Source organism: Astyanax mexicanus, chromosome 20 (assembly GCF_023375975.1).
Source record: "Astyanax mexicanus isolate ESR-SI-001 chromosome 20, AstMex3_surface, whole genome shotgun sequence".
In the NCBI taxonomy this organism is placed as follows: domain Eukaryota; kingdom Metazoa; phylum Chordata; class Actinopteri; order Characiformes; family Acestrorhamphidae; genus Astyanax; species Astyanax mexicanus.
The window spans coordinates 27,475,097-27,500,348 of record NC_064427.1 but is presented as its reverse complement, the minus strand read 5'-3'; the positions used below and the strand labels follow the sequence as shown (position 1 = coordinate 27,500,348).

General features: G+C 39.1%; 1 protein-coding gene across 4 annotated transcripts in view; it reads right to left on the bottom strand.

The window, feature by feature from the left end:
* The window catches only part of psd3l (pleckstrin and Sec7 domain containing 3, like), a 194,619-nt gene that overhangs the window by 67,366 nt on the left and 102,001 nt on the right, over window positions 1-25,252 (bottom strand). For all 4 annotated transcript variants that reach the window (XM_022681270.2, XM_022681271.2, XM_022681272.2 and 1 more), the window contains one exon: window positions 22,641-22,730. In XM_022681270.2, the coding sequence (XP_022536991.2) occupies window positions 22,641-22,730 (90 nt within the window). The remainder of the gene's footprint in view (window positions 1-22,640; window positions 22,731-25,252) is intronic.

Below are 25,252 nucleotides of genomic sequence, written 5' to 3'. Positions count from 1 at the left end.
GTCAGAATCAGGAATCAGGAGACAGCTTGAGAGATGACTTGAGTTTATTCTCGTGCAGACAGAAAATCTACACGGGCACAGCTTAGTTGGTCGTTGCTCCCTCTGTGTCCGCCTGACTAGTCCATGTGACTTGTCTGTCTGTTACTGTCTGTGTGAGACTCTCTAGCTGAGACTGAACTAGACTGAGCTCAACTGAACTGAACTACCTCGACTGAGCTAGACTCAACTAGACTAAGCTCGACTGAACTGAGCTGAACTCAACTAGACTAAGCTCGACTGAACTGAGCTGAACTCAACTAGACTGAGCTACTTAGACATTTTAGCAGGACTTTACATACAGGAGAAACTGCTTTGAATACAGCAGGGGGAGAAAGGGTAAGGGTTTATGGAGGAGTATGTGAAGGGTGTCATCATTGGGGGTGTCTCTATCAACTTATGTTAAACAAAGGAGAGATGTGAGAGATAAGGGTGAGGGGCAAAAGGTTAGGAGTGTATAGGGGAATGGGGGGTTAAGCAGTGAGACAATTTAGAACCTAAGAAAATTTAATAAAAGTACAATTTGTTGTTGACAGAATCTCTCATCTCTCTGGGTGGGTAGATGGCGCTCTCTCCACACATCACTCCTAGGGTGATGTTGATAAGCACAAGGCATCTGTGAGCTGATGTATCAGAACCGAGTCGCTGCTCTTTCCTCCGAGTGCACTGTGATACCACTCGGCAATGCTGCATCAGCAGCAGCTCGAAAAAAAGAGGCGGTGACTAACTTCACATGTATGGGAGGAGGCATGTGCTAGTCTTCAACTTCCTGGTGTTGGGGCATCACTAGTGATAGAGGGAGTCCTAATGAGTGGGTTGGGTAATTGGCCTTGTAAATTGGGAAGAAAATGAAAAAAAATAAATAAAATAAAATAAAATTATATATACATAAAAAAAGATAGCAATTACTAAATGCAGCATCTTATAAAACTACTGCAGAGGATCACGTTTATAACAAGTGGGTCAGCAGCTGTAAAATCTCTCTCTATATATATATATATAAAAAAACTCCTGCGCTATCATGCACAACCTTTACCCAGCAATGTGTAAATGAATGTGTAGGATGGAAGCCAAACCAATCCAAGTGCAGCGTACAATGAGGTGAACAAATAAGGTCAGTCCAATGCTGCTGCTGCTCGCACACACGCACAGTGGTGCTGCCTACTTAAAATACCTCAGCAGAGAATTGCACTGCATGAGCCACAGCTACAAGCACACGAGCAGCAATTTACAGGGATGCATGCATTAACCAGCAGGTACCACGCTTTACATTACATGAACATTCCAGCACACACTCGTCGCTCCACCAAGCACATGCATGTTTTCAGTATGACGAGCGAGCATGCGGATATGTGACAGCGTACTGGAGCATTATTTACAGTCTTCCATGAAAAGGAAAATACGAGGGGCCAAGTAGGTGCATTAGCAGCATATGTGGGTGATGCCAGACGGGCTTTACTGTGCTAAATATATGGGTAAATCAATTGTGAACTGACGGCTGCCATTCCTACAAGCCATACCACACATAAGAACATGCTCGCTGGCGTGGCTCTGGACAATAGTACTGATACCTGTATTGGCGTTTTAGTGGCACTGAGGCATAACAAAAAGTGTATAGCTCTGAAAAGACAGAAACAGGTTTAAATTTAGATACAATTTATCATTTACATCCATACTGTCCCAATTCTAAAAACTAAGCTGCAAAAAGAGCCTATTTTGAATTGTTAAGCCACACAAAAATCAACTCAAAGTCCAAGTAAACTCAACATACAGCTCTGAAAAAATAAGAGACCACTTAAAAATGATGAGTTTCTTTGATTTTACCAAATTGAAAACCTCTGGAATATAATCACTAGGAAGCTGGATGATCACAAGCCATCAAACCAAGCTGAACTGCTTGGCATAAAGTTATCCAAAAGCAGGTAGTAAGAAAGTAAATATAGTGATAAGAGCATATATCCGTATCTGTATATAAACAGCATGGAGCAGTGTTTGCTTATAGCTGTGATAATTAGCATTATCTGGCTAATATATCAGATTAAACTTCACCTTATCAGCAGTTTAGCTCAAATAAAAGGAGTATATTTGATAGCTGGGACGGATCGAGACTGGATCACATTCTAGGCCGGCAAATAATGATTATCCATCTCTAAAGACGATAGAAACAGCTAAACATGAGATTTAAAAGGCATTTAAATGTCTAGAAGTTTTTTTAGATATGAAATTCAATCATTGCAGCCCAATCACGTTCTCACCACAAGCAAACTGCTCCGGAGGGACCAGACCGAGATCAACTCAACTAGCAGGTACGGTCTGGTTGTTTTGATCCGCGCTGAGTGTGATGACCATTTTCACAAACGAACCAGAATCTGTTTTAACCGGACCAAATAGTGCTGGTGTGAAAACGACCCAAAACACTAATCTGCAATATAACTGATTATTTTTTATGTTTGAGAAATAAAGGTATTCTTTAACCCATTAATAAACAGTCATCAATCTGTCACTTTAACAAGAACATCAATATTTTAGTGCTTCACTCACAATCCTGCTCTGATAGCCTCTTTAATGAAACAATGCATTGTTGTTTCCCCCCCAGTGTGTCCACCTCTTTCAGTATCTCCTTAAAAAAACCTTCAGCAGCTCGAGCAGCTCTCCAGCAATGCTCTCTACACACAGTCAATAATGATACTGCCTAAAGAAATGCGTGGCTGGAGTAGGCGATCAAAAACAACGTATATTTTAAGACACCGGCCTCATGAGATTCGAGGATGGAAACGGTGTAAAAGCATGTGATATGACGTGGCTGGAGAATGATTCCTAGGTCTCAAGGTGTGGGATGTAGAAGCTCCATTCCAGACCATTCTGCTGAGAAACACTGCCACAGTTTAACTAGTACTATAGCGCCAGAAATCAATTTCATTTAGACCTCACACTGCTGGAGAAGCACTGACTGCTGCTCTTCTCTCCAGTGACCATTTCTCCATCTCCACCTTTAAAGAACTGCAGATCTAAAGATAGCTACTGGGTCTGTAGTATAGTCCAGTGATATATCTTTTGACCTCAGCATGACCACATCATTTTCAGACAGGAGCCTCCCCACCTGCTACTTCTCCTATACACATACTATCTGAGGACTGTCAGCACCACACTAGGTGTGTATTCATGGCCCTGTCAAACAGTCCTGAGTAGAAACACGGCATGAAAATGAACAGAAAACAACCTCTGAGTCTCTGAGGTTCAGTCTCTGTGGGATTTCTGCAACATCCAATAAAAGAGGAGCTTCATCTGAGGACTCACGTGACTGATGTGTCGTTTGGAAAGAAATTTGAAATTGAAATCTTCATATTCATTATTTAGAATCAAGTAATTATTCGTAATCAAATCATTTATAAAATAAAATATAAGTTCACTACAAGCCATACAGAAATTCAAAAAAGTTAAATCAGGAAGCCTTTAAAAATGCTTGATAAAAAAAAAACAGTCAATTTCAACAGTGAATAAATGAAAGATTGTCTATTAATCAAGTCGTGTTATACTTCAGAAATGGTTTTAAAACAAGATTCTATAAAGTTTGTTCTGTGTCTTGAAATACTCTTTATATCCTAATAACAGTAAATTGTGTTATACATTAGTATATTGCAGTATAGGAAGTAAAAGGAGTATATAGTAGTACAGGGTAGTAAAAGGCCCAAAAAATATGACCCGACCCGCCCCATAAACTGGCTGTTTTCGAGCTGTTTGAATGATGTATGATGAATTATGTTTATTAACATAGAAGCATAGAACTATTATTTAATTAAATTGATTTTTAAGAACAGCTGCACACAGTGCTGCAAGTCAAACGTGGAGGAGTTCACGTGCGAGAGAAAGAGAGAGAGACACAGAGAGAGAGATTTGCGTGTTCGTGTATGAGCTACTCACAAGTAAAGGTTCTCACATACTGTATCTCCTGTTTCTCTTTTATCTCCTCGTGCTCATATTCTAGTCCCATACATAGTTCTGCAGCTCCCTCTGTGTTTTCTGTCGTATTTTGCTCCTAGCGCGAGCGCTTACAACTAACACCGCGGACCGCGAGGTGCCATCGCGCTGCCCTGTTGTGCCGAATGCGACTCTCTGCTGAATCTGACTCCCGCTTCGCCGACAGAATCGGCACAACACCCCCCGCTGTAGAACTGCGGGAGTGAAAACAGTGCTTATAATTTTTTTTTTTGATGGATATTATCCAGAATAACAATCATGCTTTTGGCTAAGCGATCCTCATCTATAAACAGCTGTCAAATGGGTCCGGTCAAAATAGAAACATCATTACTGTGATGGCAGCGATTGGTGTCTGATTACAAAGAAGCATGGGATCCAGTCATGTCCCTGCTGTCTCAAAAGGTCAGCCTCTGCTATTCACGCTGTTCACAGAAACGGAGACAAAGAATTGTTGGCCGGGATTAGGAGAGGAGAGAAGACCATGTGTGAAAGTCTTCTCTCAGGAAAAGACTCTGATTGGTGAACGCTGTTGCTCTAAGCTCTTGTTAATGCGCTGCTGCTAATGCTTTCAGGGCACGCTCGCTTTCTTAGGTTCCAAATGTCCTCAGTTGCCAGACGGTTGGTCAGAAGTTAGAGCCACCACACAACACCATCACAACAACAAGTGTGCATATTAAAGCAGAACGGACCCTGGAGGACGGACCCGGCAAATGTTTGCCTTGATGTTCTGCGGCTGTGTTCTCTGCAGGGAGGATGCGCTTTATCACTCCGGTGGATGAGAACTGCGGGAGGGTTAAATCCATAATGGAGGCCAGAGACTGCCACCAATCAAACCCACTAATGACTAAACACACTAGTGCCCAGGAGCTACACTCGCCCGGCTGAATTTATACCACTGAAGACCTAAAACGAGCTGCAACCAAAAAAAGGAACGGAGAGAAAAAGGAAGAACTCAAGTGAGACTTTTCTGAAGCAACAGCAGTTTTTGGATACTGCTAATCTCATTATTATTATTATTATTATTATTATAATAAAATGACACAGAGAAATACGTAAACTCATTGTCAAAGAAATGCTTGCAAAAATAGTTGCAACAAGGAACGACAAGAAAGTGTCGTATTGTAATGCTGTTCAGAAGGAAAACAGGTTACCAGCATCAATAAATGATCATGGAGTTGTAGAAGTTTCTAATGGTGACCCGTTATAATCCATTCTATAAAGATTTTGCAAAAGGGGTTGGGTGTTGATGGCACACCACAGCATCCCACAAATTTTTAATCCAGAACAGGTCAGGCAACGTGGCCGACTATGGCACAGTATTGTGTTTGTGTCTTTAAGGCAAGCCCTTGAGACACCAGCAGTATGTGGATGAGCAATGTACTGTTGAAGGAAGGATGGATGGAAGGACGAGCACTGTCCTTCCTGGATGGATAGATGGATGGATGGATGGATGGATGTACAAGCACTGTCCTTCCTGGATGGATGGCTGGACGAGTACTGTCCTTTCTGGATGGATGAATGGATGGACGGACAAGCACTATCCTTGCTGGATGGATGGACGAGTACTGTCCTTCCTGGATGGATGGATGGTTGGATGAGCACTGTCCTTCCTGGATGGATAGAAGGACTGACAAGCACTGTCCTTCCTGGATGGATGGATGGTTGGATGAGCACTGTCCTTCCTGGATGGATGGCTGGTTGGATGAGCACTGTCCTTCCTGGATGGATGGTTGGATGAGCACTGTCCTTCCTGGATGGATGGATGGTTGGATGAGCACTGTCCTTCCTGGATGGATAGATGGATGGATGGAAGGACGGACAAGCACTGTCCTTCCTGGATGGACGGATGGATGGAGAGACGAGTACTGTCCTTCCTGGATGAATGGATGGATGGATGGACGAGCACTGTCCTTCCTTCCTGGATTGATGGATGGACGAGCACTGTCCTTCCTTCCTGGATGGATGGATGGACGCTTCATACTTTATGATCCATGAAGGAAAACCACTGGGTGCAGTACCTCGTTAACGTAACAATGAGCTATCAAAGTGCCTGTAATGAAGACCAAAGGTGATCTAGATATGTTATGTTTTGAATATCTTTATATTTGAAATGATCTGTGATACTCGATTTGCCTACTGCTGGTGAAATCAGCTGGGCTTAATGTCCGGCGCAATAGCAAGTACACATCACACAGCACATGCTTTTCTTGCAAAGTAACTTCCCACCAAGACAAGTATGGTATTAGTTTTGTTTTTTTATTGGATTTTAGTCACCACCATGAAAATAAATAAATAAATAAAGAAAGAAAAAAAAATCTAACACTACATTTTCTAAAAAGAGCCTTTAACAATGCTTTCAAATATGTCTGGTCAAGAAGCATTTTGAAATATATTTGAAAGAAGATCCATTAGTTCATATCTTTTAGTGGATATAGTATAGAGGTGATTTAGCCACTCTTAAAACGTTTTCTTTGTCTTGCTGCCATTTTTTGACAGCGAATGAAGTTAGTGTTACATTTAATTTACCACACACTTGTTCTGCTACTTTTATCCTTGGCATTGATTCTAAAGCTTTCAATCCATTTTGATATCAAAAGTCCATTCTGATATAACTTGCTAGTGTATAGAGAGAGTGGTGGGGTAAAAACCACTTTGGTGGACAAGCCTGCGCTGCAATTTTTGCGTGATGTAGCAGAGTTCCTGCCAAGGTTTATGAATCTGGCCCATAGTCATATTTTAGAAAATATGGGGGAGATATAACAGTTATGTTCACGGACAAGTCAGACAGAGCTGAGCAGGTATCTCTGTCTCCATGGTGCAATATACCATAGCTCCAATCCAGAGAAATGACATAAAATTGGTCAGATTTGCTCTTGTATATGAGACATGACCTGAATATGCCAGGGCCTGCTGTCCAGCAGGAGAAAAACTCAGAAAAATAAATCTTCCTCTAAAAGATTATTTTACACTTTTATCCTTATTTCACCCTGTTTTCAATGGTCATGACCCCAAAGGACAGACCATCAAAAAGCACACCTACACTCTTCTCCTTAATGTTCCTGGTAGCCGATTTCTAAATTGGTGGATTAACAAACAAAATACATACAGCTCTGAAAAAAATGAGACCACTTCAGTTTCAGAATGTTTTTTTCTGATTTTGCTATTTATTTATAGGTTTATGTTTGAGTAAAATAACATTTTACATTGTTGTTTTATCCTATAAACTATACGGACAACATTTCTCTCAAATTTCAAATTAAAATATTGTTATTTATAGCATTTATTTGCAGAAATAAGAAATGGCTGAAATGACAAAAAATATGCAGATCTTTCAGACCTCAAGTGTATATACTTTTAAAGTTTTAAGAGTTCAGAAATCAATATTTGGTGGAATAACCCTGGTTTCTAAATATTTTTTTATGCATCTTGGCATGATCTCCTCCACCAGTCTTACACACTGCTTTTGGATAACTTTACGCCACTCCTGGTGCAGAAACTCAAGCAGGGTTCAAGCGCCCTTCAAGCTTGGTTTGATGGCTTGTGATCATCTATCTTCCTCTTGATTATATTCCAGAGGTTTTGAGAAATTTTGTAAAATCAAGGAAAAACATCTTCATTAATCAGTGATCTCTCATTTTTTTCCAGAGCTTTATTTTAAAATATCCCAAGAAAAAAAAAAATCAGATCACACCTTGCCATAAATAAATGAAGCTGAACAGCAACATTCGCAGCAATGCCCCACAATCTATCAATTCATTTTTAGATCTATTATAGATAAAAATAACCAGAATGTTTCAACAGACTCATTAATATCCCACCCTTTGCTCAGCTGTGGTGAGTATATTATGTTGGTGCATGACCTAAAAACTCCAGACGAAGTTCTCCACTGCTGCCACAAATACAACTTGCAGAGACATCACGGAAGTTATTTTAAGTAGCTGCACTACTATTGAGAAAGCAGAGGGATGGTATAATGGGCTCAGTTGCAAAATCAGCACAAAACACCTCCAGAACTTACTTGTACATTCCTAATCCCATTAGAGACATTCAATTAACACTGGAAACTAACAGCTTCAGACAGGTGTGGAGACAGAAAGAACAACGGTGCACATCACACATCCCTCAGTGATGTCAGTGAAGTGAAATACAAACACGTAGATTCTTTGTGTGTATTTATCACATAGGAGATGACCCTATAGTCACCCTGGCCATGTAGCACTTAATAAAACTGAAATAAAAATATTATACTGTAGGTGTACTGTAGGTGAAAAGAGGAGCATCCCTCCTGCTGCTGCCAAATCGCTACCAAGTGCTGACCTTGTGTTCGCTGTGGACCAAGCGGCAATGCTAATCTTTCATGTGATGACAGGAGCAGCAGGATTATAGAGGAATGATATGACCTCGATAGGGTTGGGTGAATTGGTTGGTTCAGTTTTCAATACGCCAACAAGTGGGGTTGGGTAGCACAGTGTTATACTAGTGAATCTCAGAAAATTAAAATATCATTGACAAAATTGTGTTGTTTATTGTATATAAATATGGCTTATATTCTATGAAAACCCAAAAATCAGTTTCTCAGAAACTTAGAATATTATATAAGACCAATTGGTACTTTTGGCAGTGTGTGCATTGTGCCAAATCCTGCTGGAAAATGAAATCCACCGCATCTCCATCAAAGTTGTCAGCAGAGGGAAGCATGAAGTGCTGTAAGATTTTCTGGGTAAAAACTGCACTGACTTTGGATTTGATAAAATATAACACAGCGGATCAACACCAGCAGATGACATGTCTCTCCAAACCATCACTGATTTTAGAAACTTCACACTAGACCTCAAGCAGCTTGGACTGTGTGTCTCTCCACTTTTCCTCCAGACTTTCCAAATAAAATGCAAAATTTACTGATGGTCAATGATGCAAAGAGCTCAGTTTAAGATACAGAGTACAATAAAATATACCATACAAACCGAAAAATAATATATCTGTGAATAATAAAAAAAAAGGACACCATAAGAAAACTGTAATTTGGTCACATGAAGGTTGAAGGTAACTAATAAAACAGTCACGACACAAACTTCCCAATGAACTTTCTTTTCATGAGCAATAAATCAACAAGGACACACAGTGCCATAGATGCAAAGCACCAATCTTCCCCAGCACTCCTGGTGCTTTGCCAATGTTCATTTCTACAAGGTAGCTCAAGGACACCAGGGGGCCGTTCTGGTTTTAACAGCGTTTGCAGCAGAAGTGGTTGCTGGCTACACTCTGCATTTAATTACTTACTATCCATTATAAAGAAACACTGCTGGACAGATCAAGAGTTCTATCCGGGGCATAGGCAGCAATGTGTCAAACACTATAATAATGAGAGAAATACAGCAGAAAGACCTCGGATCAGGCTGTACTCAATAACTGATGTTATCGGATACTAACGTAAAGAAACAGTGTGCAAATTGTCATTCTTTTGTCGAGTCATGTTTTTGTCAAATGTGATGTGACTGTAGAACATCTCCATCCTGCACTAAAGCACATTCAGTCTCTGAATGTTTCTGACGTGGACACTCAACTTCATTTTCAACTTTAAGTCTTTTAAGGTCACTGTTCCACTGAGCCTGGGTGACAGAAGGCAAGAAAAGAAAAGAAGAACTGAGTGGAGTATCAGACTTCTTTACTTACTGTCCTTGAGAGATGAACACTGTCTAGCTGGATACATCAAAGGACTTTCTTTCTTTCTATATTCTATACATCAGCCCCTTTCAAATCCAAAATACAATATATATATTTTTTTAATCGGTCTTGGATCATGAGCTTGGAAAATTCACACCAGTGGGCATTTTATACACCACATATCTATACATATATACGTATTTGTGGACATGCCTACAAAAAATGCATTTAGCTACTTTAAGTTAAATCCATTGCTGACACAGATGTGCAAATGCACACACACTGATCTTGTTTATTCACTACGGAGGAATTTTGGATGGAGCACAAATCCATAACCATATTGGTACTTTGGTAAACGCCAGCTATGGGCTATAAAGAGGGGTATAAAGGCCTCCAGTATTAAGCAGTGGAACTGTGTTGCCTGGAATGATGGGGCTCCATCCAGTACTTCAGGACTGAGTTGGGAGGTTGAGGATGAATTTGGGAAGGTGATCCTTCACAATTCTCACCTCACTAATGTTCTTACTGCTGAATGCAATCAAATCCACAAAAACAAGATATACACTACTGGTCAAAAGATTTAGAACACTCCCATTTTCACCCCTTTCATTTAGTCATTTAAGCTACTCAAGTTTAGTCAATAACTGGAAACTGTACAAAATCCAGTGTACAAATTTTGCAGTGAACTGCCAGGGCCTTTAAGGAAAGCAAATGAACTAAAATGTCAACAAAAAATGTCATTTTAGTATTATGTATAAAAAAAAAAATAAAAAAAAAACTGACAGGTGAACAGCACTAATAAAGTAATTGCTAAAATAAGAAAATAAAAAACAGCTTGTCCGGGCTATACAACACTGCTACAAGGTTTAGGGGGGCTCTAAACCTTGACCAGATCCCAAACTGCTATGCCATGTTTTTGGTCTTTCAAATAAATACAGATACTGAAATATTAGTCTTTTCTAAGGTTTCCCCACATCACATATCATGATTTCTCACCCAGTAACAGTAGGTTGTAATGGTCATTGGTTGTATTGCTACACTAAGTAATGTAACAAAACCTAACAAAACGTTATGGTCTCTGGTCTGGCCAAATTACTTAGTTCTGTCTTTAGCACAGTCAAAAGTTAGCTAGAAGTCAAAAGATGAGCATATCAGCCAACATAATGTTGGATGGATACAGTGAGAGATATAATGAACAAGCTTTAATTAAAAAAAAAGCTTCAAACCCAGACAGATGATGGAACATTCTGGAGAAACTCTGCCCATGTGTTCCATATGGTACCAGGAGTTTGACAGCCCTGGATAACAACTCTACAATTGTCTAAAATAGAAAATCACACTAATCACTAATCACAAAACTCCCAATTGCGTATTTTAGCTGAACTTAATACTGTATAATAAAACCCATAGAACACAACAACAGGAATTGCCCAGATCTGCTATCTGTAGACTCAGGCTAGGTCTGTGAGGCTCTGCTGGCCTGTCTGCTTGTTGCATTGGAGGATGCTGAACAGACATGAAAGAGAAAGGAGTGGCAGGCTAACAGCTGGTAGAGCTCTGTCTCTCTCGCTTGCTCTAACACAGACACACTGAGGACACGCAGTCACAACACATCACAGTCCTCCCTGTGTTCCATTCTCATCCCGGCAGGTGCAGCCCAGCTCCACACAGGGCCGTTTCGTCACCACACAACACCAGCAAGCACTACTTTCCATTCAACAACTGCAGCAGAGCGGGCTAATTAATTTAAGAGCGTATGTACACTACAACCAGCGAGGATATGCCCAGCTGGAGAGGAGTGGAGTACATCCGAAGATGAAAAGAAGGTTAAAATGGACTAAGTGGAGTCAAATTCAAAAGCATTTTCAAATACATACTTTCAATTTATTAATCACACCACTTTAATATTCGAAGCACGTGCCGGCTCTGGATAGGAGGTTCAAAGAAAATAAAAATGTTCACTGCCAAATGTAAAAAAAAAAAAAAAAAAAAAAAAACTTCAAAAAAGACTTGCTTGACTAATTTCATTTAACCACTTTATTCAACCGGGACTTTATTACTATGAATTAAATTTAATTACAAAAAAATAAATAAAATGGGACTGTATTACAACAACATGACACATACAAGCATAGAAAACTAAAAGATATGTTTTTCTGACATAATCATATTTATTTGTGACTAATATGAAATTAGTTTTAGGAAAAATAATAACAAGTATTAGAGTGCTTTACTGAATGCTGCCTTCATTGAATATAATTATAAAAACTACAAAATAAAAACTATAAACTAAAGAAAAACTATAAATCTATAATCCTGGATCCTAAATGTATGAAACAGTGCACTGTTTATGAAACCACACTGATTATTATTAGTGTTATTTTTGTTGTTATGATCAGATTCAGTGGCCAAGCCAGGCATATTGTCATGGATCAGATAACAGCTTAATTAAACCCAATATTTTTACTTATTAAATTAAAATAGTGAGGCAGAATCTCAAAAAGCTGTGAAACTACACGGAGTAAAAAGTGTAACCTCAGGGAATTCCCACACCTGAATAGGATGTAAGGTGTTATTTTCTGAAGTGGGCAAGGTGATGTGATTTATCAGTCAAGGTCTAGGGAGGTAAGATAGATGGTGCCAGATAGATAGGAAAATCCATTTCTGAAGTTGTACACCAAGAGTACTTTTACTCAAACAGTGCAAACAGACATGATTTTGTCGTATGAAATGTTGTATGTCAGTTACAATATTGACTTTTAAATCTTGGAATTTAAATTGTTTTCATTGAACAAGCAATCGTCCAACGAAGCCACGTTCAACAGCAGTTCTCAAACTGGTCTATAAAAAGTTGATTATCTGAAGTAAAGAGCTCCAGTTGACCAGTCATGCACTACCTGTCCAAATTAGGATGAGGAAGGATAGTGATGATCCTATTGCTCTTGTTGCTGAACGCAATCAAATCCTCACTGTCGCAAAGAGACAAAAAAAATAGCATAAAGCCTTGGAGTTCCAGGACATTAGAGACAGTTACTCCAACAAAAGCAGGGTAATTATACTTTTGTTCATATAGTGTATCAATCAATCTAGACAGACTTGAAGAAGAATCAATGAACGATGCCACAATTAATATATTCCGGCCTCCTTATCTTTAATTTGCTGGTCGATGTGCGAGACTCAATGGGATCAGAATAAAGCTGATAATGAATCAGGACAATATTAATGGACTTGCTTATCTACTGAGCATGAATGACTTCATATATGTAGTGGATTAACCAGAGGATTTCTTCATTGCTTGGACACAAACACACACTACCCCCACTTTACGGCCTATAAGGAAACTTCGAACCCAGAACACTCTAAAAAAACCTTGGAGTAATCTTTTTTTCAAACAACCTTAAATTTCAAAATGACATTTACTGACTATTTCTTCACTCAGCCTCGCTCAAGAGCCCTAAATGCGAGTTTAGGGTAAAATTCTGTTTACATTCCTCCAAGTCATAAACCTCGGAGTTAATGTAAACATTTGGAACATTTGCAACACCATCACTAGGACGGGACTGCGGACTTGAGAGAGTGTCAAAACTTAATTAATGCCTTGGAAATTGTTAATTCACCAAATGTTGTACCAATTTAGGGGTTTGTGCCTAGTTATTTCTGCAATCACTTAGAAATAAGATTAATGAAATTAAGAGAAATGTTCTAAGCTTGGGATTCCATTTTCAACATTGCAGGCTCAAATTCTGTGGGGTGCAGAAAGAACTCCTTCCCCCACCGTCGTAAATTCAGACAGGCAAGGACCAAGCCTTATCTGAACACTCAGCAGAGGGGAGGAATTTCTCACTCAGAAGATTTTGCTTAAAATACATCTATATTGACTATATAAAAAAATGTGTTTTATAGAATGTTTACTAGATAATGGTATATGTGTCTGGTATATGGTATATGTGTTTGGATGTGTCCTGATTCAATTTTTCTACACATTCAAGTCTGAATCAACAAGGTTTAACTAGCATTTGATAATTTAGCTTTATTTGGTTATCAGTGGTTTAACCAGGTATTATCTTTTAAGTGATTTAATTGGGTTTAAATAATAACATGACTCTTGATCTCTTTCTGACAGAGTATCATCCATCGTTGTATTTCTAAGATTATCTAGTATTACAAAACTGTTTGTGGGCAAAATATATATATATTACATTTATTGCGATTCAATTGTAAGATTGTTGTTTCCTGAATTTATCCTCACAAACTGATATGCTGAAAAATGTATTTTGATCCACTGTTTAATTGAGTTTTCTTTTGGTTTGATCTATTAGAAAAATTCTGAAGCATGGTGACCATGTGAGGGGGGGGTTTTATGGCCCTTTGTGAATAAGATCTTCCCTGCCAAAGTTTGAAATTGCTCCTAGACCAATCAAAACACAGACATTTGGGCCACAGGGCCAATCATAGCTCAGGGGCCAAACAGGCCACAGAGTCTAATAGTTAAACTGGGCAGACACAGTTGAGTTGCCAGTTTAGAGTTTCCAGTGTAGAGTGCAGAGTTTAGTTCCGTTCAGTTCGGAGGAGTTGGAGGAGAAGCAGTTCAGTTGGAGTTGGAGTTAGAGAAGGAGTGGGAGAAGATGAGTTGAGGAAAACAGTTAGAGGAGAGAGGAGAGAGGTTAGGGAGCCCAGAGATGGAGAAAGGATAGACTGTTAGTTTAGTCATCTTAAGTTAGTTTTCTTAGACTAGTGCATTTAATCTTCAAGTATAATACTATTAGCTATCCTAGTTAAAATATCTAAGGTTATTTTACAATCTACGAAGCCAAGCATTATTCCATCTAAGTTTAGCTAAAGTACAGCTGAAAAAGAGATCCGCCAGATCCAACCCAGAAACCTGCGGTCCGGAGGCCACCAGCAAGCCAGCTGAGAGTGGGGATTTACCCTGTGGGTTCTAATGGGGCTCCGTGCTGACACAGGAAGTCCAACCACCCTGCAGACAGGCTCACGTGATCCTTTTTCGGGGTGAAGCATCAGACGACCAACCCAGGCGGACGTCACCAAGGCCCACTTCAACAACTCAGAGTAAGGCAGAGCTGGGTTTAATCTTTCGGCAGATGGTGTCTGTTGGTCATGGTCTGGGTCGGGTCTTTAATAGAGCGTCTTTAGTATAGATGACTCATTTTGAGTGTCTTGGGTGGAAATAAGAATTGGTTTCGTAGACTTAAAATGCCTCAGACCCTTATTTAGAAATATTCACTTAATAGTTCTATTAATCTTTATTCCTTTCATATCAGTATTATAACGTGTTTGTTCTTTTATTTCTCATTTATCATTCTACACTATGATTTGATATCTAATGGCTACATTTATGACTTTTTAATGAATTATTTACTCATATCTGTGTGATTTAATAAAATACTTTTATTTTACAAAACCTGTCATTTCAGTGTGTTTTTCTGGATAACTTGGTTATGAAAATTTCTGTCACCTGTAGAAACCACACCCTGAGATGTCTTGTGTTATTAATTAATTTGATTAATTAATTAATTAATTAATTAATTAATTAATCTAATTAAATTAATTTAATAACTGGCGCCCAATTAAAAATATTTCAACATCTCAATTAGCACCAGGTATTAAACCACTGAGCCCGCTACATATAATATCACAACAACTCAAAGCTTTGATGCATCAGTGCCTGTAAAACTGCCTTTGTGTTAATGGGAATGTCAGAGCCAATGAATTCCTGGCCAATTTACCACAGTTCCTGCAGATGCCAACCACAAAGCTCGAAAGGACAAAGCCATTCATCAAAATATTTTGAGTCGTGGCTGGCTGAGTTCTCGACGGAAAGCAGCCGGCAGCCATTCAAGGTCCAGATAATGCAGCCTTGGCCTACCATTTACCCATATAACAAGCCTGAGCTTTACCTGTGCTCCAGCTCTGCTGCAAGAACAAAGGATCTGAATCTACCTTTGTCTTTTCGTGGCACATTACAGACTGTACCCATGTCAACTTTTCCTAATAGCTCCTTCACCAAGTTCTAATGCCTCTAGTACAAGTTAAATCTGATGAGCAATAAAAATGTTGGATATCCCCAAATCATTGTGGAACTTGATAAATAAAGATACTAAATTGATTTAAGCTCCTCAAAGGGTTTTCAGGACTCTGCTTGGCTGCATTTTTCAAAGGTTAAAAAGTACTTTGGTATTTGTGTTTTCTAAGTGTTTACTTGCTCTACCTCGCTTTGCCTCCAGTTTAGGTTACATCATATGTGTAAGCCTGCACCATAAAGAGATCCCTCTGCTGGAGCACTAGTGTAATGCAAATTGAAATTTCTGTAATTCTATAAATTAATGTTATTGCACCTCTTTTGGTGTGTTATAATCATAAAACAGTAATATAGCAAAAACAATAAGTAGTGAATATTGTTTTAAGATTGAATTAACGTTTCAGCATAAATAAAAGTAATCTAGCAGTAGGAAATAAATATTTAGATTGTTAACAAAAACAATAATACATCACCAGACTCTGTACACTTGGTAACTTGATTATAAATACATGTATTAGTTTCCAGATTAATCTCATGCATTAACAAATAAACAATGACAGAACTAATTACTACACAGTAATTTAAGCTCCTCAAAGGATTACTGACACTGGGCATGGCTGCACTAATTCTTCCCAGGTTGAGAAGTAGTTTAAAGTGTGCATTTACTATGGAACTCTACCTCACTCATATGCAGTGTTGGGAGTAACGGCGTTAAAACTAACGGCGTTAGTAACTTTTTTCAGTAACGAGTAATCTAACTAATTACTCTGACTGTAACTATAACGCTGTTACCATTTCCGACACCCCGTTACTGCACGTTACTTTAGCCGCTCTATGAACTTTTTTTTTGTTGTAACTTTGCTTTGCCCTGGTTAACCCCTCTTCTTTCCGGTGAACTTGAGCTTCTGGCCGCTGTGCCTGTGGTTTGGCGTGGTGAAGTGAGGCACAATTGTGACTATTTGCGTGTTCTAATTAATTCAGTGATTGCCGTGGACAGGCCAAGTTCCGATTTAAGGACGTTAAGCTTTTTTTAGCTGCTCCGGTTTTTGTGGTGCTGCTGCTTTCTATTTTAGAGCTTAGATTCTCTGCCCGAACCCGACCTGACCCAAAGACCGTCCCAAAATCGGCCTCCTATTTTTATTTTATATAAAGCTCTGGTGTGATAATCACAATGTTGCTAAGTAACCAATTATTATTGTTCACTAAAGCGAACGAAATAGCGAAAACTGAAAGTGAAAAAACATTTGTGTTAACTGAATCTAATAAAAACGGTAATTAAAAGGAAAAAACATAACTATCTCGAACTGTATTTTGTGTTTATAAAACTAACTAAAACGAACTAAAATTATTGAATTTTCGTGTTTAATTTATTTATAAGCGCTGTTGTACAGAGGAGTTGTACAGCGGGCGGTGTTGCCGAGCGCGCATCACCTCGTGGTCTGTGGCGTTAGTTCTTGTGTAAAGCGCTCGCGCTAGCCGCAAAATACGACAGAAAACACTGAAAAACTGCAGATTACATGGGATTACAATATGAGCGCAAGGCAGATGAAAGAGAAACAGGAGATACAGTGTGTGAGAACATTTACCTGTGAGTAGCTCATACCAGAACAAGCAAATCTCTCTCTCTCTCTCTCTCTCTCACGTTTATTAGATTGATCTCTCTGATGAGATGTGTGAAAACTAATAAAAACTAGCAAGCCCACCCTAAAAACAATTTAAAACTTACTGAATTAAACTATAATAAAATGAAAACTGTAATCACGTAGCTCTGGGCGCACGTGAACACCTCCGCGTTTGACTTGCAGCACTGTGTGTAGCTGTTCTTAAAATCATTTTAATTAAATAATAGTTTTATGCTATGTTACAGTGTTAATTAACATAATTCTGATTATATTTCGCTCATTCAATCAGCCCGAAAACAGACAGTTTATGGTTTGGGTCTCATAATGACAGTTCATGGTTTGGGCTTGGGCAGAACGTGCACGGCTCCGGCTGGGTCGGGTGGGATTTTTTGGGCCCGATCTAAGCTCTATTCTCTTTTGGTGAAGCTGTTATATTAATACTATTTTAACGGTCATTAGATTGTTGTTTTCGTCCATTATTTTGTTTTGTTTATATATACATATTTCCTTTGAGTGTGGCTTGGTTTGTTTAACTCCATCCCCAGACGCGTTTTTCCGTTTTTTTCAGTATTATATGTTTTAGTAATTTTCTTTGGTTCTGTGAAGAATTTCGTTTTTATTTTTTGTAATTCGTTAGATTATATTTTTGTCAACATTTTGGGTTTATTTTCGTTTGTTATTTTTCTAATAATAATAGTAAATACATAATTGATTTCCTTTTTTTTTTGACGGGCGAATAATAAAAGTAACGCGATAGATACTTTTACTGGTAACTAGTTACTTTTATAGTGGAGTAACTCCTTTAGTAACTCAGTTACTTTTTTGGAGAAGTAACGAGTAACTATAACTAATTACTTTTTCAAAGTAACGTGCCCAACACTGCTCATATGTCACAGTATTCACAGTATTACTGCAGCTCTTATAATGTGTTTATTCTGAAAACTAATATCGCTATATCAATGAAAACACCATTTATCTTACAGCCCTAACGTAAACTAAAGAAGAGCACCTGTTTTTCTTTTTGACTTCGCTTCAAAAGAGACATCTTATTTAATTAAGAGGACACTGAAAGCACCACTCTATTCTAATTAAAACCATAAGCCTTTTGAGGCTCTGGAGCCCAGGGAGCCCTACTGCGAGCAGGTAATGAAAAGCTTATGAAAGCAACAAGCCAATCCAATCTGGCAATGGCAGCGGCACCATGACACAGGCACAGCCAGGGCATTCCACTTAGTTGGAGGGCATCATCATATCTTCCACTTGGCCATGTCCAGAGCCAGGCCAAGTTATTGCCGTGCTGTCCACGCATCAAATCCGCCGCGAGGGTGAGGTGTGCTCATTTTATTAAAAGTTGGGGGGGAGGAAGAGGAGGAGGAAGAGGGGGAAGGAAAGATGCAGGGGGTTATTTAAGTCTGCTGAGGAGCGCTACTTGGCAAACTCATTTCCTTCTTTCTCGGGTAGCGAAGCTTATGTCCAATATGACTGTGTTCCGGTCTGCCGATGCAAGAATAAGCTTTTGCTGCAGCTAATGTGCCAGTGCTGGACGTGTCAGAGTGACCATGAGAAAGGATTGTCTAGCAGGTGGGCCGCACGCTCAAATTCACTGGTAGAAGAAAAAAAAAAGCAGGTTGCTGGAGTGAATCTTGTATTTTTGCTGCAGGGCACAGTACAGTGGCAAAATGCATTTAATCCCCTCTTATATGGTTTTAAAGGAATGATGCCGTTTTTGTCAATTTTGAAACCTGCATGAAATATGATGTATAAGTAGGATGTGGTTGACTACCTAAGATTCACACCTGCAGTTTATTTCTCTGGTCTGAATTATTGGTGAGTTTGCTGACTTTGAGCATTTTTCCCCTCTGAAACCCATCCCCATAGGTTTCAATGGCAAAACAGAACAACTTTCAATCATGTTTTTTCTAAAATACTGTAATTCTTCCTCCTTTATTTAAATGCAGCAGCTAGTGTAACCTCTGCTTATATTGTCAAATTTTTATATCCCCACAGAACTCGTTTTTTAAAACGTTATTCAGCTCTATTCAAAAAAGGTAGGGTTATTGTAAAAGGGCAGGTTATGGGCGGGACCAATAACAGACTGTCAGCTCCGCCCCGCTCTGCAGCCTGTGACCGAGAGGCAGCCCTCAGGGGCGGGGTTATTCAAATGAGTAGGTTGTCTCTGCACAGTCTTTCTCCCTCCACTGGTCTCTACTGCGCAGAATCGGGTATCAGGTTTGGCAACATGGCGGAAGATTTTGGCTTCATTTTCATTAAATGAATGTGAATGGCAACACGGCGTCCATCTTTTTTTACAGTCTCTGAGCACAATAATGTTCTTTGCTTCAGACCAGCACATATTTTTGAAGAGGAAAATGTGCTGCTGTGCTTTTAAACAATTTTTTTTTGTGATGTCTGCACAGTATGTTGTTGTAAGTGAGTTATACAGTTTTTTCCTCTATTTCCACGACATGGTTTTGTCTAAAAGTAAAAATCACTAAATAAATATTTCTCATAGCAATAGCAGTTCTGTAAGAGTGGAGCTAATCTGCTGTAGGCTGAACATTTTTAAAAATGCATGATATTGGATAGTGTCAAAGCTATCTGAGGTTTTAAGATCTAAGGTTTAAGAAAATGTGTCATTTACTGTGCCTGTGCTTTAAACCGTGCTTTACAGGGTAAACAGTTACCTGGACTAATAGCAGAGTAATTTAGGAGAGCAAACTCAAGTCAGTTCAAATTAGGAAAAGAACAGAGGCAGAAAAAGCTGCTCTCAGCAGAGAGTAAATAACCACAAGGCAATAACAGAACAGTAGTTTGTGATTCATCCTCGTTATTGTTGGTGGTAGTAGTAGCAGCACATCTATCACAATTGCTTTTTTCCCCCCTTTTATAAAGCTCATATTATGACACCCAGGCATTCATAGAGAGACACACTCATACACACACACACACACACACACACACACACACACAAATATGTGTGCTGTTCTGTAATTGATCACACCACCTGTTCATAGCCTGACGAGTCATTTCGGGCTGCTGCCCCCAAGACCTCCCTTTTTGTCTCCTATGACAACATCTATGCAGCTCTAATTAATCCAGGACAAAGATGTTTTTGTCCTTACGTTGTAAGTCACGGGGTATATCAGGTGTACAAATATCAAGTGAGTGCCAGCTGCACAGCCTTGAGGAGAATAATGATATACAGTATGAGGACAAAAGTATTGGGACACACCTCTTAATCACTGAATTTAGTTTTTTTTTTTTTTTTTTTATTAAGTGCCATTGCCACAGGTATTTAAAATCAAATACGTAACCATTCAGTCTGCCTTTACAAACATTAATAAATTGAATAAGTGGTTTACTCAATCCAGTGTGGAACTGTAATAGTGTGGTACTATCTGCTGGGGAATTTTCTTCCCCTTTCTTGATATCCCACCATTAGCTGAGAGTCCTATTGTTGAAAATGTAAAGCATTATGGATGCACAGCAACTCAGTATTAACTGTAAAGTTACAGAGTTGGGTCCTTAGGTACTGAGGGGAATAGTGGAAGCAACTGATTGCTGTCCCATTAACAGGGATCTACAAGTTTACTTACTTTTTTCTAGGCTGCTTTTCTCCCCTTTATCTCCAATGACAGCATCTAACTAACTCTAACTGATCCAGTTTTAGTAATGAAGCTGAAAATCAGGGGGTTTTATCACACATACTTGCAATAAAGTTGCGTTCAAGCTGTGCCTCGCTGGGTCAGCAATTCCATATCTCATCATTGAAGATCATTCAGCACAATGCTGTTGTATAAAGGTGTCTCAACCCATTTTATTACATCAGAATGACATACAGTGCGGCAACACATCTGACATAAAACTAATACATCATTTTAGAAAAAGAATATCCTACTGAATGAAAGTTAAACATGGTGGTGGTAGTGTGATGATCTTGGTCTGCTTTGCTGCTTTAGGACCAGGACAACTTGCTGTAATTGATGGAACTAGAATTTCTGTTCTCTAACAGAAAATTCTGAAGGAAAATGTCTGGCTATATCAGTTTGTGACCTCAAGTTTAGGCGTACTTGGGTTCTGCAGCAGGACAATGATCCAAAGCACACAAGTCCACCTTGGGGGAATGGTATGTAAAAACAGGAATCTGGAGCAGTATAAACACATTCTGTGCAGTGACCCATCTAATGAATGTTATGGTAAATGCCAGGAAAACATCACCTATCTGACTGCACTGTGCCAACTGTAAAGTGTTGGAGGAGGGATAATGCTACAGGGCTGTGAGTGGTGCAACATGTAACACAGTAGAATATACACAAAGTGCAAAAAATGTGCATCACAGAACTAGAACACTACAATAAATACAATAAACACAGCAGACATGAGACAAAATAAACGTCTGTGGTGAGCATAAGGTACTGAGTTTCAGTAAAGGACATCTTGTGTGGAAAAGAGGAAGGCCCTTGACTGTGCACCATTGCACAAAGCAAAGACTTTAAATGCATGGTTGAGGCTTGACCTCAACCCCATCTAACACTTTAAGGACAACTAGAATGGAGATTGAGAGCCAGGATCTCTCGTCTAACATCAGTGTCAGACTTCACAAGTGCTTTTCTAGAGGAATGTGTGAAAATCATCACAGACTAACTATAAAATAATAAAAAATAACCCAATTCCAAATCAGTGATGGCAATAATAGCCTTAAAGGAAGTAGGGGACCAACATTATATTAATCCCTGCAGACTTAGAATGGGTCATCATAAAAGCTCTTGTAATTGTAACGTGCACATGTCTCAATTTTTTTCCATATAGTATGGAGACCTGTTGACAGCCTGCAGTCGGACAAAACCTCCTATTAATACCCTCACAATTCATATCAGAACGCTGCCCCAAGACCTCCCTGTTGTGTTCGTCTCCAATGACAATATCTATGCAGCTCTAATTAATCCAGGACAAGGATGTTTTAGTCCTTTGGTTGTAAGTCATGGGATATATCAGGTGTACAAATATCAGATGGTGGCTGCTGAATAGCTATGAAGAGTCCTCTAGTACTCCAAAGCCATAGAGATCAGATGATCATTTGTACGCGGTGGGCCAACACAGCGTTTTGAGTTACCAGATCCACATGCTCTCCCCTTTCAAACAAGATTAAGAGCCTGGCCCGCTATGCCCGACTTGTTTTATCCATACCATCACGAGCCAGCTCATCTTACGCGCCCTATCACCACATGCCATCCTACAGGACGTTCACGTACGAGCGCCTATGGATTTACCAGCTCTGGAGGTGAGGCAGCTGAACTTACCTTGAGTAGCTCTCTTGGGAAATCTTGTCCTGCGTTCAGCCCGTCCAGGTTATTGATGAATTCTTGGCACGTCATCTTCTTCCCAATATTCTGCAAGGTGTTAAGAAACATTTATTACTCGGATAATAGAGCAGGACCGCAATGTATCATCCTAGCAAGGCCTTATTTAACCCGATAGGCTGCATACTGTCTGTAGACATAGACAGAGGAGGAAGCCTTGGTAATAAATTTGTGTTCAATCTGTGCGAAGCTGGGCTGGCAATGCCATATCTCATCTTTAACCTTTATACAGCAGCATCGTACTGTAGGACCGTTATTCAACCTCACACACTTGTTTCATGTGCCTCAGAATGACAAAGCTTGGTTAATGCTGTGCGTGCAAGGTATGCCAGAATTTTACTTTTTTTTTTTTTTTTTTTTTTTTTTTTTTTCTTATTTGCAATTAACGATTGGTGGGGTGGTGGAGGTGACCGATTGCGATTGCCTTTTAACAGGATTCAAAAGGTTCACTTACTTTTTCTAGCCTGCTTTTTCCCCCCTATTTTTCCCAATAGCATGTAGTCTTTTATATACATTTGTAATTTTATCTGCATGTAGGGAAACCTGGTGGTTTAGTGGAGGCAACTAATTGCTGCCCCTTTAACAGGGAGCTACAAGTTTAAAACTTTAAGAACTTTAATTTTAGAGCTGTACTTACTTATTTTTCTAGCCTGCTTTTCTTCCCTTTACTGTGATCCAGTTTTAGTCATAAGGTTCACAAGGTTTTTTCAGATATTATGTAATGAATTTATGCTCAAGCTGATCTTTGCTGGGCTAGAAATGCCATATTTCATCTTAAACTTCATATGGCAGTCAATCTCACACTTAATTTATATCAGAATGACATAAAAATGTATGAGGGCTTATATTTTAATCTTAATTGCAGGTAGGAAAACCTTAAATCTGGTGAAAGCAACTGACTGCTGCCCCCTTTAACAGGAATCTACAAATTCACTTACTTTTTCTAGCCTGTTTTTTGTCTCCTTTGTCTCCAATGACAGCATCTAACCAGCTCTAACTGATCCAGTTTAAGTAATGAGGCTAAAAAAAATCCCGGGGTACATCAGATATATTTGCAATTAATTTGTGCTCAAGCTGTATGTTGCTGGACCAGCAATTCCATGTCATTACTGATGCTCATACAGCACAATGTTGCTGTATAAAAGTTTTATATCAGAAGGACAAAGTGTTATGAAACACATCTGCCATAAAAATTGAACACAATTTCGGAAAAAAGAATATCCTACTGAATGAAAGTCAAACATGGTGGTGGTGGTAGTGGGATGGACTTTGGCTGTTTTGCTGCTTTAGGACTTTTTTAGGACAAACTTAAACTCGGGCATACTTGGGCTCTGCAGCAGGACAATGATCCAAAGCACACAAACAAATCCAAACAAAAGGTATAAAAAGGTATTTACATATTTTATCATCGAATTTGCAGATACAGGAAACATTTGATTGGAGGAGCTGATCGATTCCTGTCTTTTACTGGAAACTTCAGTATCACTTACTCTACCCTGCCTTTTCTCCCCTTTTTTCAATCGTCCATCTCCAAAGACAGCATCTAATCAATTCCAACTAAACCAGTTTTAGTCATGAGGCTGTAAATCATGGTGTATATCAGATAAACTTGTAATGAATTTGTGCTCAAGCGGTGCTTTGCTGGGCTGGCAATGCCGTATCTCATCTTTAACTTTCATACAGCAGCATCGTGTTGTATGAGCATCAGTCACTCTCTGTTTCATATCAGTACAGGGCTGTGTATTAACATAGCATTAATATTTCACAGCAGCCTAACCCGAGCAGCGAGGGCTACAGGATGAAAACGAACAGCGGCACGCGTGAGCGCGATATGAAAAACGATCATCGTCGCATAGCTCATACAGAAAAGAAAAAAAAAAGAAAAAAGCCAGTGAAAACACCAGAGAACCGCGTGCCGGCTTGATTGCGCAAACAGTTGTGAGATTTCAGGCTCTGCTAAGTGCAAAGGCGACGACAACGATCCGTTACAATCAGGAACTAATCAATTACCATAATGTTAGATTATCTGAAAGGACTGTATGATCACCAATGAAACCAGCAGAGCATGTCAACCAACTTCATTTATCACAACTGATGTCCCTGAACCAAGAGGCTGCTACAGGCTACTGTCGCCTCGGAACATTTTTCCTCTGCAAGCAATCCTTTTTATTCCAGACAGGTCCCAGCCTTTTGAACCCATCTTTCAAAAAACACGATACACATTCCGCTTTATATATTTAAATACAAAATGTCACTCAACGCAGACTTGCTAAATCGCAAGGGAGACGCTGCATAAAATCCATATTAAAGCACATCTCATTCCACATTTAAATCAATCTCATTTAAAAACACAGAGGGATTTCATTAAATTAGAAAAGCAGACTGAATCAATCTCTTAGTTGCCATCATATTCATATTAATAAATAATAAAATGTTTATTTCACCAATGCACAATCAAACTACAGTGCCATTCAAAAGTTTGAAAACACCTTCTCATTCAAAGTTTTTCTCAATTTCTTTCTTTATTTTTTTTTTTTAACATTGGATATTAA